The sequence below is a fragment of the Muscardinus avellanarius genome (assembly GCF_963383645.1).
Source record: "Muscardinus avellanarius genome assembly, chromosome: 3".
Taxonomy (NCBI): Eukaryota; Metazoa; Chordata; class Mammalia; order Rodentia; family Gliridae; genus Muscardinus; species Muscardinus avellanarius.
Window position 1 is genome coordinate 478,279 of NC_137788.1, and position 16,707 is coordinate 494,985.

Below are 16,707 nucleotides of genomic sequence, written 5' to 3' on the forward strand. Positions count from 1 at the left end.
CTCCTAGCAGGCAGAGGCCAGGAGTGCCTGAGGGCTGGTGGACATCAACTGGGCAGGGCCACCAGTGTGCAAGGTGGCAGCCACACTGGGCAGAGTCCCTAGGAGCTCCCGTAAGAGGATAAGGGTGGCTCCTGGTAGAGGGAGTGCAGGCAGCCACTCTGTGCCAGTCCAGCCAAGTTCCAGGAGAGCGGGACCAGCCGCTGGAAGGAGCCCGGTGAGCACATGAGGGTCAGGGGACGTCTTCTGAGGCAGAGCTGCTGGCCCAGCCAGGAGCCCAGGGTCCCTTTATTTGCAGTATTCCTTCCTGAACTCTGGAAGTCAAAGGAAGAGCTGTGTCTGCACTGCTTCTCCATCCCAGTGGGAAACTCAGAGCAGACAGGGACTCAACTGTCAAGTTCCCAGGGACTTCTGAGCCAGGCGGCAGGATCCTGCCAGTGGGCCGAATGGGGTCCTGCTGACGCAGGCTGAGGCGTGGCAGGCCCCCCGTACAGTGCTCACCTTTGTCCACGTCCACGTTCTTGGCGGGCAGCGGGCAGTGGGCCAGCTCAGCCCTCTCCTTGAGGATGTTGTTTTTGTAATCTGGCATGGGGAGGGCAAGGTGAGGCCCCCTGACAGGTTTACCTTCCCAGCCCAGGCCTGTCCCAGCCCCTACCTAGCTGGATGTCCTCGCTCCTGTACGGCGCCTGGTCCCCTGTGGCCACAGCAAACTCGGCCAAGTTCACATCCTTCCTGAAGGGGGTGGGAGGTTAGGGGCATGGGCCGGGCTCGGGCTGGGGGGCCAGGAGGGGGCACTCACCCTTTCGACTTCTCCGACCTCTTGTCAGCGTACTGGTAGCCTGCAGGGAGAGGCTGGTGTTGGGGGAGTGTGGGCTTTCCCCAGGATGACCCCGCGCTGGGGTGGCACGGCCTCCCCACCTCACCTCCACAGCGGCGCTGGCGGGCGGCCAGGACCACGGTGATGAGCAGGAGGATGAAGAGCAGCAGCGTGGCCAGCACATAGCCCAGCTGCTGGAAGAAGTGGGCCCGGCCCTCGGGGACGATGACATTGATGACATTGTGGCCTCGCGCCAGCGTGGGGTCTGCAGGGGGGGTGGGGGGCATGTCAGGGAGCAGCCAGCCCCCCCCACCTGGGCCTGGGCCCCCACCTGGGCCTGGCTCTCCCCACCTGAGCCTGGGCCCCCCACCTGAGCCTGGGTCCCCCCACCTGAGCCCGGCCCCCCCACCTGAGCCCGGCCCCCCCACCTGGGCCTGGCCCCCGTCAACTGTGCCTGGCCCCCCCACCTGGGCCTGGCCCCCCCACCTGGGCCTGGCCCCCATCAACTGAGCCTGGGCCCCCCACCTGGGCCTGGCCCCCCCTCACCTGGGCCCGGCCCCCCCACCTGGGCCCGGCCCCCCCTCACCTGGGCCCGGCCCCCCCTCACCTGGGCCCGGCCCTCCCTCACCTGGGCCCGAGCCCCTCCCACCTGGGCCCGGGTCCCCCCACCTGGGCCTGGGCCCCCCCACCTGGGCCCGGGCCCCCCACCTGGGCCTGGCCCCCATCAACTGAGCCTGGCCCCCCCACCTGGGCCCGGCCCCCTCCACCTGGGCCCGAGCCCCTCCCACCTGGGCCCGGCCCCCCCTCACCTGGGCCCGGCCCCCCCACCTGGGCCCGGCCCCCTCCACCTGGGCCCGAGCCCCTCCCACCTGGGCACGGGTCCCCCCACCTGGGCCTGGGCCCCCCCACCTGGGCCCGGGCCCCCCACCTGGGCCTGGCCCCCATCAACTGAGCCTGGCCCCCCCACCTGGGCCCGGCCCCCCCTCACCTGGGCCCGGCCCCCCCACCTGGGCCCGGCCCCCTCCACCTGGGCCCGAGCCCCTCCCACCTGGGCCCGGCCCCCCCTCACCTGGGCCCGGCCCCCCCACCTGCGCCCGGCCCCCACCTGAGCCCGGGCCCGAGCCGTTCCCGGGCGCGGCGGGCGCGGCGGGCGCCGTGACCCGCAGGTGGAAGACGCGCCGCTCGTGCAGGCCGCAGTAGTGGTGGTGCAGGTGGCAGGAGTAGGTGCCCTCGTCGGCCGGCTCCAGCGGGTCGATGCGCAGCGAGAAGTCCCCGCGCGCGAAGGCGTCGGCGCCCACGGCCACGCGCGCGGCCAGGAGCGGCGGCCCGTAGGCGCGGCGCTCGCCGGAGGCGTACAGGTCCAGCAGGCGGTCGGCGCGGTCGTGCGGCACGCCGGGCGGCTGCCGGTCCCAGTGCGCCACCTGCTGCGCCTCCTCCAGGAGCCGCTCGGTCCACACGTGCGCGCGGTTCACGCAGGTCAGCAGCGCCGGCGCCCCGCGCCGCACCGACAGCACCTCCTTCTCGCCGTCCCAGTAGGCGCGCGCCGCCCGGGCTGCGGGGAGGACGGAGGGGGACGAGGGAGTGAGGACGGAGGGGGGGGAGGGAGGGGGAGGACGGAGGGAGGGAGGGGGACGGAGGGAGGGGGGGAGGGAGGACGGAGGGGGGAGGGGGGAGGACGGAGGGGGACGACGGAGGGAGGGGGACGGAGGCAGGGAGGGAGGGGGAGGACGGAGGGGGGAGGACGGAGGGGAACGTCGGAGGGAGTGAGGACGGAGGGGGGAGGGAGGGAGGGGGAGGACGGAGGGGGACGGAGGGAGTGAGGTCGGAGGGAGGGAGGGAGGGAGGAGGAAGAGAGGGGGAGGAGGGAGAGGGAGGGAGGGAGGGAGGGCGGTCAGCGCCGGCGGGGCGGCAGGGGAGGGGTGGAGGGAGGAAGAGGCGGCCGGCGGCCCCCGGCGGCGCAGGGAGGTCCCCGCCGGGCGGCCGGGCGCGCGCACTCACGGTCGTCGGTGACCTCGAGGCGCACGGCCAGGCTCTCGTACAGGTGGCAGTAGTGGTGGTGCAGGTTGCAGGTGTACAGCCCCTCGTCGCCGTCCTCCACGGCTGCCCGAGAGAACCGCCGTGAGCCCGCGGCCCCTCCCGGCCCCCGCCCTGCCCCGCCGCCCGCCGCCCGCGCACCGCGGATGAGCAGCGAGAAGTTGCCGTCGTGGAAGGCCGAGGGCGACAGCAGGAGGCGGCCTTGGTCCCGCGGCTCATACACGCGCTGCTCGCCCGCCGAGTACATGTCCACCAGCCGTCGCGCGGGGACGCCCGGGCGGCCGCTCAGGTCCCAGTGGAGCACGCGCTGGCGGTCGTGCAGCCGGTCCTGAGTCCACACCATGCGCGGGCTCTGGCAGCGCAGCACCGCCTGGGCGCCGGCTGCCCAGCTCACCGTGGATTCAGACACCACCGAGCTGCCGGCTGTTGGCCCCCCGGGGAACCCTGGTGGAGAAGGGGGAGTCAGTGGGGGCTAGACCGAGGGACAGGAGTCTGTGGCACCCATAAGGTGGGAGGTGGGAGGAAGACTGGCCCCACAGCTGGGAGGGGGAGGTGGTCACTAACCTGAGGACAGGACAGCGGCGCCTGGAAGGAAAAGGAGTAAGGCTGAGGAGAGGGCACCTCCAGGTGCCAGCCCCCACCCACCCAGCTGGGCCAGCCTTGGGCCCCCAGGTCCCTCCTGCAGTCCTGGGCTGGGTCCTTGCCGCACGCCCTCGTGTAACCCATAGAGGGGGACACGGTGGAGAGGGCGGGACACGGTGGAGGCTCCTGCAGCTGGCATAGACAGGCACCTCTCAGCCCCCTGGACCCTTCCTCTCACCCCGCTTGGGGGTGGAGACAGTTCCTGCCCTTGGCAGTGAGAAGTCCGGGTCCCAGGGAGTGAAAGGGGTCAGGATTCAACTCCATGTAGGCCAGCCCTGGGCACACGCTCACCACCGCGGCCACCACTGCCTGGCTTGTACCTCATGCCCATCCTCATCTGGAGGTGGCACACAAGGGTCACCCCACGAGTCCTGAGGGTCCTGAGGCCCTCGGACCACACAGCCAAGACACAGAGCCCAGTCAGCCCTCCCCAAGATCAGGGGCCTGGAGCCCAGGAATGGACACGGGAGTGAGCCCCTCCCCACCCACAGGCCCAAGTTCCTGCTGCCAAGAAGTGGCTCAGTGCTGCAGCCTCCGCGAGGAATGTGCCGGGTCAGCAGGCCAGCCAGGGCGGGGCCAGGGGCCCTGGAGGGGCAGCACAGACCCCACTAGCCCGGCAGTTCTCAGGTCTCCTCAGACCCGCTCCCCACATCCGGAAGAAGTAAGGACCCCGAGGGGCTGACCCTAGAGCTCAACCGTGAGTGGGGCTCAGAAGGACCCCCGCAGAGGCACCCCGCGGCCACAGCCCCCACCTTCTGGGCGGCTGGGCTCCAGCATCCCTCAGGAGAAGCCCTGCAGGATCATACCCTCCCATGAGCCCCAGCCGCGTCCCCTTCCCTGGTGGGGCGCCCACCCCCAACCCCACCTAGGCAGCTTGGACTGAGCTGGAGTTGCCAGCCCCCACACCCGGCCCTGGCACTCACTCTGCAGGAGCACAAGCTTCCACAGCAGGACTCGAGGCGGGAGCGCCATGCCGCCTGCCAGCCCGGCTTGGCCGCTTTGTCTCACTCCAGCTCTGACTCTCAAGAAAAACAGCGGCCCCAGCACCCGCGACAGAGGAGCCCTGGGCCCGGTGCGCCCCGCCCACTCCCTCCCCTCGGCCCCGGCGGCCCCCTCCTTGGCTGGCCGGGAGGGGAGGAGCTGAGGGTTTGGCGGCCACCCTGCCCCAGGCCGCCCTTCCCTAGCTGCTCAGCCCTGGGGAAGGGTTGAGTGTAGGGACCCCCGAGGCAAGGGGTGTCAGTGGTGCCAGAGGCACTTCCCGGGCTGCTGCAGAGTCCGAGTGAGGCCGTGCCCCTTCTCTGGCATTATCCCCATCCGAGGAGCTGGGTCTCCCGCCTGCTGGCCCCTGCACAGGTGGCCCTCCGTTGAGGATGGCCTTGGCAAGCTCTCCCTTTGGGGTGGCACTGTGGGCCCTGGGCCCAGTGCCCTTAAGGCCTGGAGGAGCCAGCCAGGGAGCCTGAGCAGGGGGGCCCCAGGCTCTGAGGCAGGGGTGGGCCACCTCGGCTCCCCCCTGGCCCTGGGCAGCCCGGAGCCTGGAGTCCCTGAACCCAGACAGGGTTCTGTGCTCTGAGGGACCCCACACCCTGGGCAACAGGGAGTGCCCCCTCATCTGAAGGCACAAATTTGAAGCCCTGGGAAAACTTACAAAATAACATAAACAGATGTGAAATAACAGACCACTCACTGTGTACAGCCCCACTCCTGCTAGTTAAGCAAACCTCAAGACAAAAGCAGGGGGAAAAAAGAATCAAAACAACCACAGAAACCCTCTGTGCATCCTAGGCTCCCCGGGCGAGGCCTCCCCCCAGCTCCACCCTGTCCCCAGGAGCTCAGACAAGTCTCCCCACCAGCTTTGCGGGCGAGGGAACAGGGGGACGGAGAGAGGACAGACAGGCCAGGTGGGCACAAGAAGCCCCAGGACCTAAGGGACACCTCTTTGCAGTGCCCAGGCCCTGGCAGGGCCTCTTCCCAAACTGGAATTCTCCCGACCTTTCATTCTGGAAAAACAAGGCCCGCCCCGCGTCCTGGAGCACCGCCTCTCCCCCTGTTTTTCTAACTGGTTCCCATTAGGGCTGTGGCCTCCCTCAGGGTCTCCATCACAGTCTGTTTTTCCCCACAGAGGGAGAACATCCAGGCAGTGATGGAGGGGCAGCGGAGGCCCAGGGCCGACCTCCTCCCCCTGAGGCTGGGAGGGGGTCTGGCACCAGGTGGGCAGCTGGAGGGAGCCAGGAGCTGGGAGGAGGTGTTTCACACCCATCCCCTTTGGGGCCCTCCCACTCCCTGAAGGGCCCCTGGGCTCAGAGCCCCTCAGGCTACAGAACCTAACTGCCCAGCTGCAAGCCTCAAGCCAGGGCTGAGCAAGCCAGGGGCTGAAGCCTCAGAGGGTCAACTCTGGAGGGGGCTCATGGGAGCGGCCCTCTGCCCTGCAGCCCAGGCCTCCCTGCTTCAGGTCAGGGGAGTAGAGATGGCAACGGCCCACTGCTCCCATCCTCAGCAGGAAGCAGCCCAGGTGACAGCAGAACCAGCCACCCCACCCTCCCTAGCCAAAGGCTTCAGCCCCTCCTGCGGCTTCCTGGGCCAGCCTGTAGGCCCCTGGTGGCCCTGGGCAGCTTCCTTGCGGTGAGTCGCAGCCTGTCTTGTAGCCCAACCCACCTGGCATCTTCCTCCTGGCAGGAAGAAGACTGGCCAGAACAAAACACAGCTGGCCACACCCCCAGCCACACCAGAGGCCCCCTCCTCTTCCAGGGCGGGTGGAGGAGGGGTCAGCCTGCACACTGGTCCAGAGCCAAGGATGGACATTGGCTCCTATTGCTGGTGACTCGGACATTCCAGGCAGCCCTGCTCATCGGGAGAAAAACCACAGGCACAGAGACCCAGCCAGACTCGCTGTGCACACATACTCTAACATTCAAACACTTAACACTCCACACTCAGTCTGTTTCTTTCCTTCTCTTTTGATGGTCCCACGAGGAACACAGCAGCACCCAGACTCCTGCACAGACCGGGCTCACTCGCACTGTTGACTCAGACACCCACACGGGGTGGGGGCGGGGCCTGGCAGCAGGCCTCCCTAGCTTGCTGAAGGTCGTGGGTTCCATACCCAGCACTAATAAATAAATATGTGATAACCAAAAGAAGATAGTTAAAGGCAGCACAAGCTTGTAATCCCAGCGCTTGGGAGGCTGAGACAGGAGGATCACAAAGTTTCAAAGCCAGCCTCAGCTACTTAGTGAGGCTCTCAGCAACTTAGTGAGACCTTGTTTCCAAATAAAGTATAAAATAGGTCTGGGAGTATAGCCCAGAGGTAGAAAAGCCCCTGGGTTCCACCCCCAGTACCACACACACACAAAAAAAAGATAGTTAAAAGTAAATAAAAAGACACATATTGGTTCTTTATTCAGCTAGTACTTACCAAGCACCAAGTTCACAAGCTGTGTGCTAGTCTTTTAAGGGTTTTTTTTTCTTTCTTTTATTTTGTTTGGTTTTGTTTTTGTGGTACTGGGGGTGGAAACGAGGAGCCTTCTACCTCTGGGCTATGCCCTAAGCTTTATTTTATTTATTTATTTATTTATTTATTGGTAGTACTGGGGTTCCTGAAAGCCCTTCTACTTCCAGGCTACACTCCCAGACCCATTTTTACATCTTTTTAAATTTGGAAACAGGGTCTCTTAAGCCAGAGCCGCTGGCTTCGAACCTGCGCTATCCTCCTGTCTCCGCCTCCCGAGCGCGGGTATTACAAGCATGCACCACCACACCCGGCTTTATTTTATTTTTTATTTGAAAACAAGATCTTGCTAAGTTGTTGAGAGCCTCACTAAGTTGCTGAGACTGGCTTCAAACCTTCAATCCTATCTCAGCCTCCCAAGTACTGGGATCACAGGCGTGTGCCACCATGTCCGGCCTGAGACCTGGCGCCAGGACCGGCTGACAGAACACTGATGCTCAGCTCAGAGCTGCTGGGACTTTGTGGACGCTCGAGGAAGACAGCCCCACCAAACACCCAGCTCTCCTGGCCACGGAAGTGCACGTCCTGCGAGCCCCTCCCTGAGGCCTGCTGGGTACCAAGATCGCATGGTCCTGCTTGGCAACTAGCTGGGCTCTGGCACAGCAGATGCAGAGAGCTGCCCGCTTGGCCTGAGAGGAGCAGCTGCCAAGAGCGAGCTCGGGCAGGACCTGAGGCTGGCCTTAGGGAGGGTGGTCCCGGCTGCGGCTAGGAAGAGACTGGACCCCCACCCAGAGCTGCAGGAACCCTGTGCTGCAAGTCAACGCAGTGGCAGAGGACCCTCAGGACAGCTGGCCCCACCTGGCGGGACCCTGAGAAGACCCTGCTGGCAGGAGTGTGAGGGACGCGTGCTTTGTCACTTGGCAACAGAGAACTGCCCCCTGCCCGAAGGGGGCAAAAGCTGCAGGCTCACCAGTCCACCAGTCCTTGGTCTTATGTTGAGGATTGGCTGAGCCAGAGCGTCTGTCTGGGTTTCAGTAGGAACCATGTGGACCATCACACCCTTGAGGCCGAAGCCAGGTGGTGCAGCCACATCCCAGACCGCCAGCATCACCATCCACCCATGGATTGTCTTGTTTCTGTTTTGCGGTGCTGGGGATGGAACCCAAGGCCTCGTGTGTGCTAAGTCCCCAGCCCCTGAGCCCACTGTCCTGCAGGCTCTGACCTGCTTCCTCAAAGCTGTCACTTGTGTGAGTGTTGGTCCTTCTTCCAGGGTCTGGATGGCTTTCCACATTACCATTCCCCACACCAACAGGTGGGCGTGCTGCAGAGCCCTGTCCAAAGACCTGGCTATACCCCAGACGCAGGTTGTGTCTACAAAGGCTCTTCTGCTTACAGGGAACAGCCATGAGTTGGTGACCTGGTGAGAGAACTGAGAGACAACCCATGCAGTGAGATGTCAGATTCAAAACTACAATTGCAGCCGGGCGTGGAGGTGCACGCTTCCTCACGCTTGGGAGGCAGAGACAGGAGGATAGCGCAGGTTTGAAGCCAGCCTCGCTGGCTTAGGAAACCCTGTTTCCAAATAAAAATATATATAAAAAATAGGTCTGGGAGCGTAGCCCTGAGGTAGAAGGGTTTCCAGGAACCCCAGTACCACCAAAAAAAAAAAAAAAAAAAAAAAAAAAAAACTACAGAAGGGCCAGGCGTGGTGGCACACACTTGTAAACCCAGCATTCGGGAGGCAGAGACCAGAGGATACCAGTTCGTGGACAGCCTCCGCTGCTACTTAATGAGGCCCTTTTGCAACTCAGTGAGACCCTGTTTCAAATATAAAAAGGACTGAAAAATAGGGCTGGGGGTGTAGCTGAGAGGTAGAATGCCCCTGGGTTCTGATAAATTGGGTCCTGCACTCGGGTGACTTTGCATCACATGATCTCTGCACAGGCAAGGGGGACCGAAACCCCTACGAGAATTGGGCGTTCCTGCGAGTAAACCCCCATCTCGCGAGATGCATACCTTGAAAAGGAGGGCCTGTGTCCTCTAGCTTCGGAAAGGCGCGCGGGCCCCACGGTGCCTCGCCCCGATCCCCGGGAGAGCCGTGCCATTAAAACTTTACATGCCATGTGTACCGGACCTCTTTCGTGTTTTTCACACTCCTCCGTAGTCACATATTTTTTTATTTTACTCACATAATTTTTTATTTTACTTAACATTTGGTGCTGAACTGGGAGAACTCTTGGGTCCCTCCCCTTTTTTTTTCTTGTTTTCTTTTTCTTTTTTCTCTTTTTATTTTTACTCTCTTTTTGAGCCCCAGACTGCGAGGTCCCACACCAGCGCTCTGCTTGCAGGCGTTGCTCCCGCCACTGCCGCCCCATGCCTGCCCAGACTGTAAGCCTTCTTCCCCAACCCCATGCTCTCTGGGAGAGCTGGCGGCCTTCTTCCTGCCCCCGGCTCTGCCGAGAGCCGGTGGCCATCTTTTCCCACCCACGCGCTCTCTTCCAGAGAGCCGGCGGCCATCGTCCACTGCCACCGCGACCGCCGCGGCCACCACCGCCGGGACGTGCAGACTCTGCTGGCTGCCTACCCACACAAAGCCAGGCTACTTGGGGGTTGCTGGCGCCGGCTCCGCTTGCCGACGGGCCAGGACCTTTGCCTGCCACTTGGACCTCCTAAAACCGCCATTCCAGCTCAGCGCTCCGGTCACCACCAGGACCTCTGGCCGGTTTGCTCCGCCTGCCCCGAGCCAGGCTCATTGGGCAGCACACAGCCAGCCTCGGTGTCCGCCACAGCCACCTGCGTCAGGTGCAGCTTCACTTGCTGTTGCCACTCCGTTCTGCCCGCCCCGAGCCAGGCTCACTGGCGGTGCTCCTCGGGGCCCAGCCTCAGCGTCTGGCACACGCCTGGAAGCCATTTTGTCTCCATGCCGCAGGCCCGGCAAGCCATACCGCCTGCGTGCCACCGGTTGATCCAGCCTGCGCCAGATGCCAGGCCATCAATGCTTCACTCCGGTAAGCTGCCTCTCCTTCCCTTGGTTAGCGGATTCCGGATGTTGGTCTTCCGGTCCACTGGGATCCCAAAATCCAAGCGCTTGGTGACCCACTGTCCCCCGGTCCACTGGGACCAGGATGACCAGGTCATCCTCCGGTTTTGAGAAGGGATGGAGATGTCCTTCCCGATCTCTTAACCTCTGTTTCCGAACAATTGAGCAGGGAGATCGGGGACGCCCATTTCCTGTTCTTTGTTTCTACCCATGAACCAATTATGAGAAGTCGAACCTTTAAACTAGCAGATGCCTTGAGAGCCTGTCTGCCTTGATACGAGTTGGGAAATGGGTTGCGGTGGCCCAGGAACAGTTAGGAACTTTTCTAAGCGGTCTGGTATCCCTCCAAATGCTCTCCCCCATCAGCTGCCATTTATTTTCCCGCCAGCTGCCATTTTGTGATGGCGTGCAGTTGCTGCCTGGTGACGTCACAGTCGCCATCTTGGCCCGTGCCAGACTGCAATTTTGCTGGGCAGCCTTCTGACCAGCTCCACACGGTCCTAAACACGCTCAGCTTCTGGCTCCCTCTCCGGCCCGCTCAGGCACCCTAGGTGCTGCGGAAAACGCCAGGGCTGGGGCCGAGGTGACACCCTCTGGCCGCCCGTGGGGAGTCCGCGTTGCCATTCTTGCCGGGTACCCACCCCGAGATGCACTCTTTGTGAGTGTAGCATGGCTGACAGAACCTTAACATGTTATCTAAAATTTTAATTCCAGAGAGAAACAAGCGGAGATGGAACATACACTCCGACTTTGCCAAAAGGCAGATCCCTGGTAGCTGTCCTTTGGCTGGCGGTGGCGGCTCAGCCCTCTGGAGCACCACCTAGGGGTGGAGGACAGCAACGACAAACGACTACCTCCAGGAGCCTGCCTGAAGTGGGGCAAACCACGCCCACTAATCAGACTGTGCCTGTAGTGTGTCCAGGAGGGCCACTGGAACAGTGCCCTTGAAAAAAGGTGAGCCCCAGGTGCCTCAGCACAGGGGGACCACCTTTCCAGACCAGGCCCCACCGCTGGCCCTACTCAGCCTGGCTGAAGACTGACGGCTCCTGGATTCCTCAACCTCCATCCTGCTTTGCCAGCCCAGGATAGTGAGTAAGCCAGTCTCCTTTTTGGTCGCCTGCTAAATCTCACGATTTTTTTTTTTCTTTAATAGCCCTCACCTGTTCAAGCCTCCTCAAACGCACATCACTAAGCTGTCCAGGGTAACCTCCAATTCTCACTGCAGCTATGCACCCACCTGCCCACTTCCTGCGACTCCGACTTCTCTCGGCCTGGGGCCCCTGACGACGCCCCTTGACAGCAGGAAGTTGCTAGAGGGTCCAATCGTCATCTTTTATCCCTACCATCAAAAGGCCGGGATGATAAGTTGGGTCCTGCACTCGGGTGACTTTGCATCACATGACCTCTGCATGGGCAAGGGGGGGCCAAAACCCGCGAGAATTGGGCGTTCCCGCGAGTAAACCCCCATCTCGCGAGATGCATACCTTGAAAAGGAGAGCCCGCCTCCTCTAGCTTCGGACAGACGCGCGGGCCCCACGGTGCCTCGCCCCGATCCCCGGGAGAGCTGTGCCATTAAAACTTTACATGCCACGTGTACCGGACCTCTCTCGTGTTTTTCACACTCCGCCATACTCACATATTTTTTATTTTACTTAACAGGTTCCATCCCCAGAACCTCAAGGAAAAATAAAAAATAAAATAAATAAAAGACTACAGATGGCCTCCTCTCCCAGAAGGCGGCTTGCTCAGGCCCCTGCAGTCATCCATGGAGGCTGTCCTCAGTCCATCCAGCCAAGCAAGTACATGCCTCAGTGGTATTTGCCTCTGGCTATAAAAAGGATCTTAAAAGCCAGATGTGAGCTGGGTGTGGTGAGGCATGCCTGTGATCCCAGTACTTGGGAGGCAGAGACAGGAGGATCACAGGTTCGCAGCCAGCCTCAGCTACTTAGTGAGGCCCTCCACAACTCAGTGAGACCCTGTTTCAAAATAAAGAATAAGTGGGGCGTGGTGGTTCATGCTTGTAATCCCAGCATTCAGGAGGCTGAGACTGGAGGATCACGGTTCGTGGACAGCCTCAGCTACTAAGTGAGGCCCTCTGCAACTCAGTGAGACCCAGTTTCAAAAATAAAGAATAAAAAATAGGGCAGGGGGTGTAGCTCGGAGGTCAAATGTCCTTGGGTTCCATCCCCAGACCCACAAAAAAAATAAAAATAAAAAATAGGGCAGGGGGTGTAGCTCGAAGGTTGAATGCCCCGGGTTCCATTCTTAGACCCCCCCCCCAAAAAAAAAAAAAGAAGGAAGGAAGGAAGGAAGGAAGGAAGGAAGGAAGGAAGGAAAAGACAAGACAGGCGTGGTGGTGCACGCTTGTAATCCCAGCATTTGGGAGGCTGAAACAGGAGGATCCCGGTTTGCAGACAGCTGCAGCTACTTGGTGAGGCCTTTTGCAACTCAGTGAGACCCTGTATCAAAAATAAAGAATAAAAAGAGCCGGGCATGGTGGCGCACGCTTGTAATCCCCGCGCTTGGGAGGCAGAGACAGGAGGATCACGCAGGTTCGAAGCCAGCTGTGAGCGCTGGCTTAGGAGACCCTGTTTCCAAATAAAAATGTAAAAATAGGTCTGGGAGTGTAGCCCGGAGGTAGAAGGGCTTCCAGGGACCCCAATACCACAAAAAAAAAAAAAGAATTAAAAGATAGGGCTGGGGGTGTAGCTCAGAGGTAGAATCCCCCTGGGTTCCATTCCCAGTACTGCAAAAATAAATAAATATAATAATAATAAAAAATAGGAGCAGGAAGTGGCACATGCTTGTAATCCCAGCATTCAGGAGGCTGAGACTGGAGGATCCTGGTTCACGGACAGCCTCAGCTACTTAGTGAGACACTCCGTAACTTAATGAGACCCTGTTTCAAAAATAAAGAATAAGCCAGGTGTGGTGGCGCACGTTTGTAATCCCCGTGCTTGGGAGGCGGAGACAGGATGATGACACTGGTTCGAAGCCAGCCTCGCTGGCTTAGGAGACCCTGTTTCCAAATAAAATAAGTCTAGGAGTGTAGCCAAGAGGTAGAAGGGTTTCCAGGAACCCCCAGTACCACCAAAAATAAATAATTAATTAATTTAATTTAATAAAAAAGAAAAAGAATAAATTGGGCATGGTGGCACATGCTTGTAATCCCAGTGCTTGGGAGGCTGAGACAGGAGGATTGTACAGGTTCAAAGCCAGCCTCAGCTTCTTAGTGAGGCTCACAGCAACTTAGTGAGGCCTGTTTCCAAATAAAATATAAAATTGGTCTAGGAGTGTAGCCCAGAGGCTGAAAACGCATGGGTTCCATGCCCAGTCCCACCAATAAATAAATAAATAAATAAATAAATAAATAAATAAATAGGGCTGGGAGTATAGCTTAGATGTAGAATGTCCCCGGGTTCAATCCCTGGTACTGAAAAAAAAAAAAGCCAGATATGGTGGCCCACGCTTGTGAACTCAGTATTTAGGAGGCTGGGACCTGAGACAATAGGATCACAAGTTCACCACCAACCTCAGCTACTTAGTGAAACCCTGTTTCAAAATGAAGGATAATCCAGGCATGGTGGTGCACTCTTGTAATCTTATCATTCAGGAGGTGAAGACCTAAGGATTTTATTTTATTTTTTGAAGATTTAAAGAAGTTTATTAGAAATACAGAAAATAGCAATACAGCTTCATACCAGACTGGCATGGAGGGGTGACTCAAAATGAATACACCCAAGACCTAAGGATTTTAGTTTGTGGAAAGCCTCGGCTACTTAACAAGGCCCTTTGCAACTCAGTGAGACACTGTTTCAAAAAATATAAAGACTATACCTGGCATGGTGGCACACACTTGTAATCCCAGCATTCGGGAGGCTGAGAGGATTGCGGTTTGCGGCCAGCCTCAGCTACTTAGTGAGGCCCTCCGCAACTTAGTGAGACCCTGTTTCAAAATAAAGAATAAAAACGCCGGGCGTGGTGGTGCACACTTGTAATCCCCGCACTTGGGAGGCTGAGACAGGAGGATCGCACGGGTTTAAAGCCAGCCTCAGCTACTTAGTGAGGCTTTCAGCAACTTAATGAGACCTTGTTTCCAAAAAAAAATATAAAAAAAGGTCTGGGAGTATATCCCGGAGGTAGAAAGCCTCTGGGTTCCACCCCCAGTACCACCAAAATAAAGAATAAAAAATTGGGCAGGGACGTGAGGCAAGATGGGGGCTGAGGCTTCCGAGGCCAGGACCGGACCCTGCCAAGGGGTGAGGCTGGTACCGGTGCCAAGAAGGCCAGGATCAGAGCCTGCCATGCAGTGAGGCCATAGGTGGAGCCAGCAAGGCTGGGATAGGAGCTTGCCTTAAGGCAAGGCCGGTGCTGGGGCCTCCGAGGGTAGGATTGGATCCTGCCATGAGGCAAGGCCGGTGCTGGAGACAGCAAGGCAGGGATCAGAGTCTGCCAGGTGGCCAGGCCGGTGCTGGGGCCTTCAAGAGTGGGATCGGAACTTGCAATGAGGTGAACACAGAAATATCACAGAAAAAAAATCAGATGCTTTCCCTAATATGCAAAAACTAGGAAGAAATGGGTAATAGGAGATCTAGTTGAAGAAAGGGCCCTATGGAGAAGCAATTAAGGTGACCAATCAGAGGGGAGGGGATGGGGGAAGACTGAATCTCTTTAAAACGCATGATGTACATAAACAAATATATCAAAGTTAATCACTAAATCAAGCATGGGATCGAGGGAGGGGGAGGGAATGGAATGGGGATTGGATAAAGGCTAATTGGGTGATGTGTGCTTGTATATCCTCACAAGTCTTGTATTTCATTGTGATGTTTGACTAGAAAGCACCAATAACTATATATATATATATATATATATATATATATATATATATATATATATATATATATATTAGGAGGACAGGGGGTTTAGCTCAGAGGTTGAATGCCCCTGGTTTCCATTCCCAGACCCTCAAAAAAATAAATAAATAAACAAAGACTAAAAACATAGGGCAGGGGTTGTAGCTTGGAGGTGGAATGTCCCTGGGTTCCATCCCCAGTACTGAAAAAAAAAAAAAGAAAAAAGAAAAAAGAAAGTTGGGGAGTGTGTGGCTTTGAGGTAGAGTGTTCCTGGGCTCCATCCCCATAACCACAAAATAACAACAACAACAACAATAATAGTTAAAAAAAAATAGGGCTGAAGGCCAGGCCTGGTGGTTTACACTTGTAATCCCAGCATTTGAGAGGCTGAGACCAAAATTCTCACGGTTCGCGGACAGCCTCAGCTACTTAGTGAGGCATCCTGCGACTTAGTGAGACCCTGTTTTAAAATAAAAAATAGCCAGGCGTGGTGGTGCACGCTTGTAATCCCTGCGCTTGGGAGGCAAAGACAGGAGGATTGCACAGGTTCGAAGCCAGCCTCAGCTATTTTAGTGAAGCTCTCAGAAACTTAGTGAGACCCTGTTTCCAAATAAAATACTAAAAAATAGGTCTGGGAGTATAGCCCAGAGGTAGGAAAGCTCCTGGGTTCTACCCCAGTACCACAAAAAATAAAAAAATAGGGCAGGGGGTGTACCTCAGAGGTCAAATGCTCTTGGGTTCCATCCCAGACCTGCATAAATAAATAAATAAATAAATAAATAAATAAATAAATAAATAAATAAGACAGCCAAGCGTGGTGGTGCACACTTGTAATCCCAGCATCTGGGAGGCTGAGACAGGAGGATCACGGTTTGTGGACAGCCTCAGCTATTTAGTGAGGCCTTCTCCAAATTAGCGAGATCCTGTTTCCAAAATAAAAAAAATAGGGCTGGGAGTGTAGTTCGGAGGTAGAATGACCCTGCGTTCAATCCCTAGCAATAAACAAATACATAAATAGGGTTGGGATGTATCTCAGAGGTGGAATGCCCCGGAGTTCAATCCCTAGGACCAGGAAAAGAAAAAATAAAATAGTAAAGATATGCAAGCATCATTTCATGGACCAGCTAACCCTTTTATCCTGATAAAATGTCAAGAAATCGGGACCAAGAGTCCTACTGCCTTGGCTCAGCACGGCTGGTGCTGGGTTTGGCCTGTCTGTGCAGGTCTGCGGCCGGCGCACACGGCCTCCTCCTGGCCTGGAGCTCAGCCTCTGGCTGCCGCCTCCTCTGACCGTCTTCTAAAAGTACTTTTATCTTTTGGTGGTACTGGGGGTGGAGCCCAGGGGCTTTTCTACCTCCAGGCTATACTCACAGACCTATTTTATACTTTATTTGGAAACAGGGTCTCACTGGGTTGCTGAGAGCCTCACTAAGTAGCTGAGGCTGGCTTTGAACCTGTGTGATCCTCCTGTCTCAGCCTCCCAAGCGCGGGGACTATAAGCGTGCACCACCACACCCGGCTTCTGACCGTCTTCTATCACAACAGAAAAATGTGTGTGTTGTCTCTAATAATCTACTAATTTATTTCATTATTCATTTGTGATACTGGAGATAGAACCCAGAGGCATTCTACCACCAAGTTTTGCCCACAGCCCTATTTATTTTTATTTATTATTGTTGTGTGTGTGGTACTGGAGATTGAACCCAAGAGAATCTACCTCTGAGCTACACTTACAGCCCTATTTTTTTTTTTCCCCAGTACTGGAGATTGAATCCAGGGGCATTCTATCTCAGAGATACACTCCTAGCCCTACTTTTTTTTTTTTTTATGGTGGTACTGGGGTTGCTGGAAGCACTTTTACCTCCAGGCTTCACTC

The 16,707-nt window shown here is 57.7% G+C and overlaps 1 protein-coding gene across 1 annotated transcript; it reads right to left on the reverse strand.

Annotated features, from left to right (window-relative positions):
- Positions 1–285: 285 nt before the first annotated feature.
- Positions 286–4,462, reverse strand: MXRA8 (matrix remodeling associated 8; the record flags this gene model as incomplete). The annotated part of the gene is made up of 13 exons (XM_080692708.1): positions 286–311; positions 499–579; positions 653–729; positions 797–836; positions 921–1,079; positions 1,884–2,366; positions 2,813–2,914; positions 2,990–3,292; positions 3,413–3,433; positions 3,494–3,622; positions 3,782–3,827; positions 3,976–4,075; positions 4,356–4,462. The coding sequence occupies 13 exons, from the start codon at positions 4,460–4,462 to the stop codon at positions 286–288; spliced, it is 1,674 nt and encodes a 557-aa protein (XP_080548834.1).
- Positions 4,463–16,707: the final 12,245 nt, after the last annotated feature.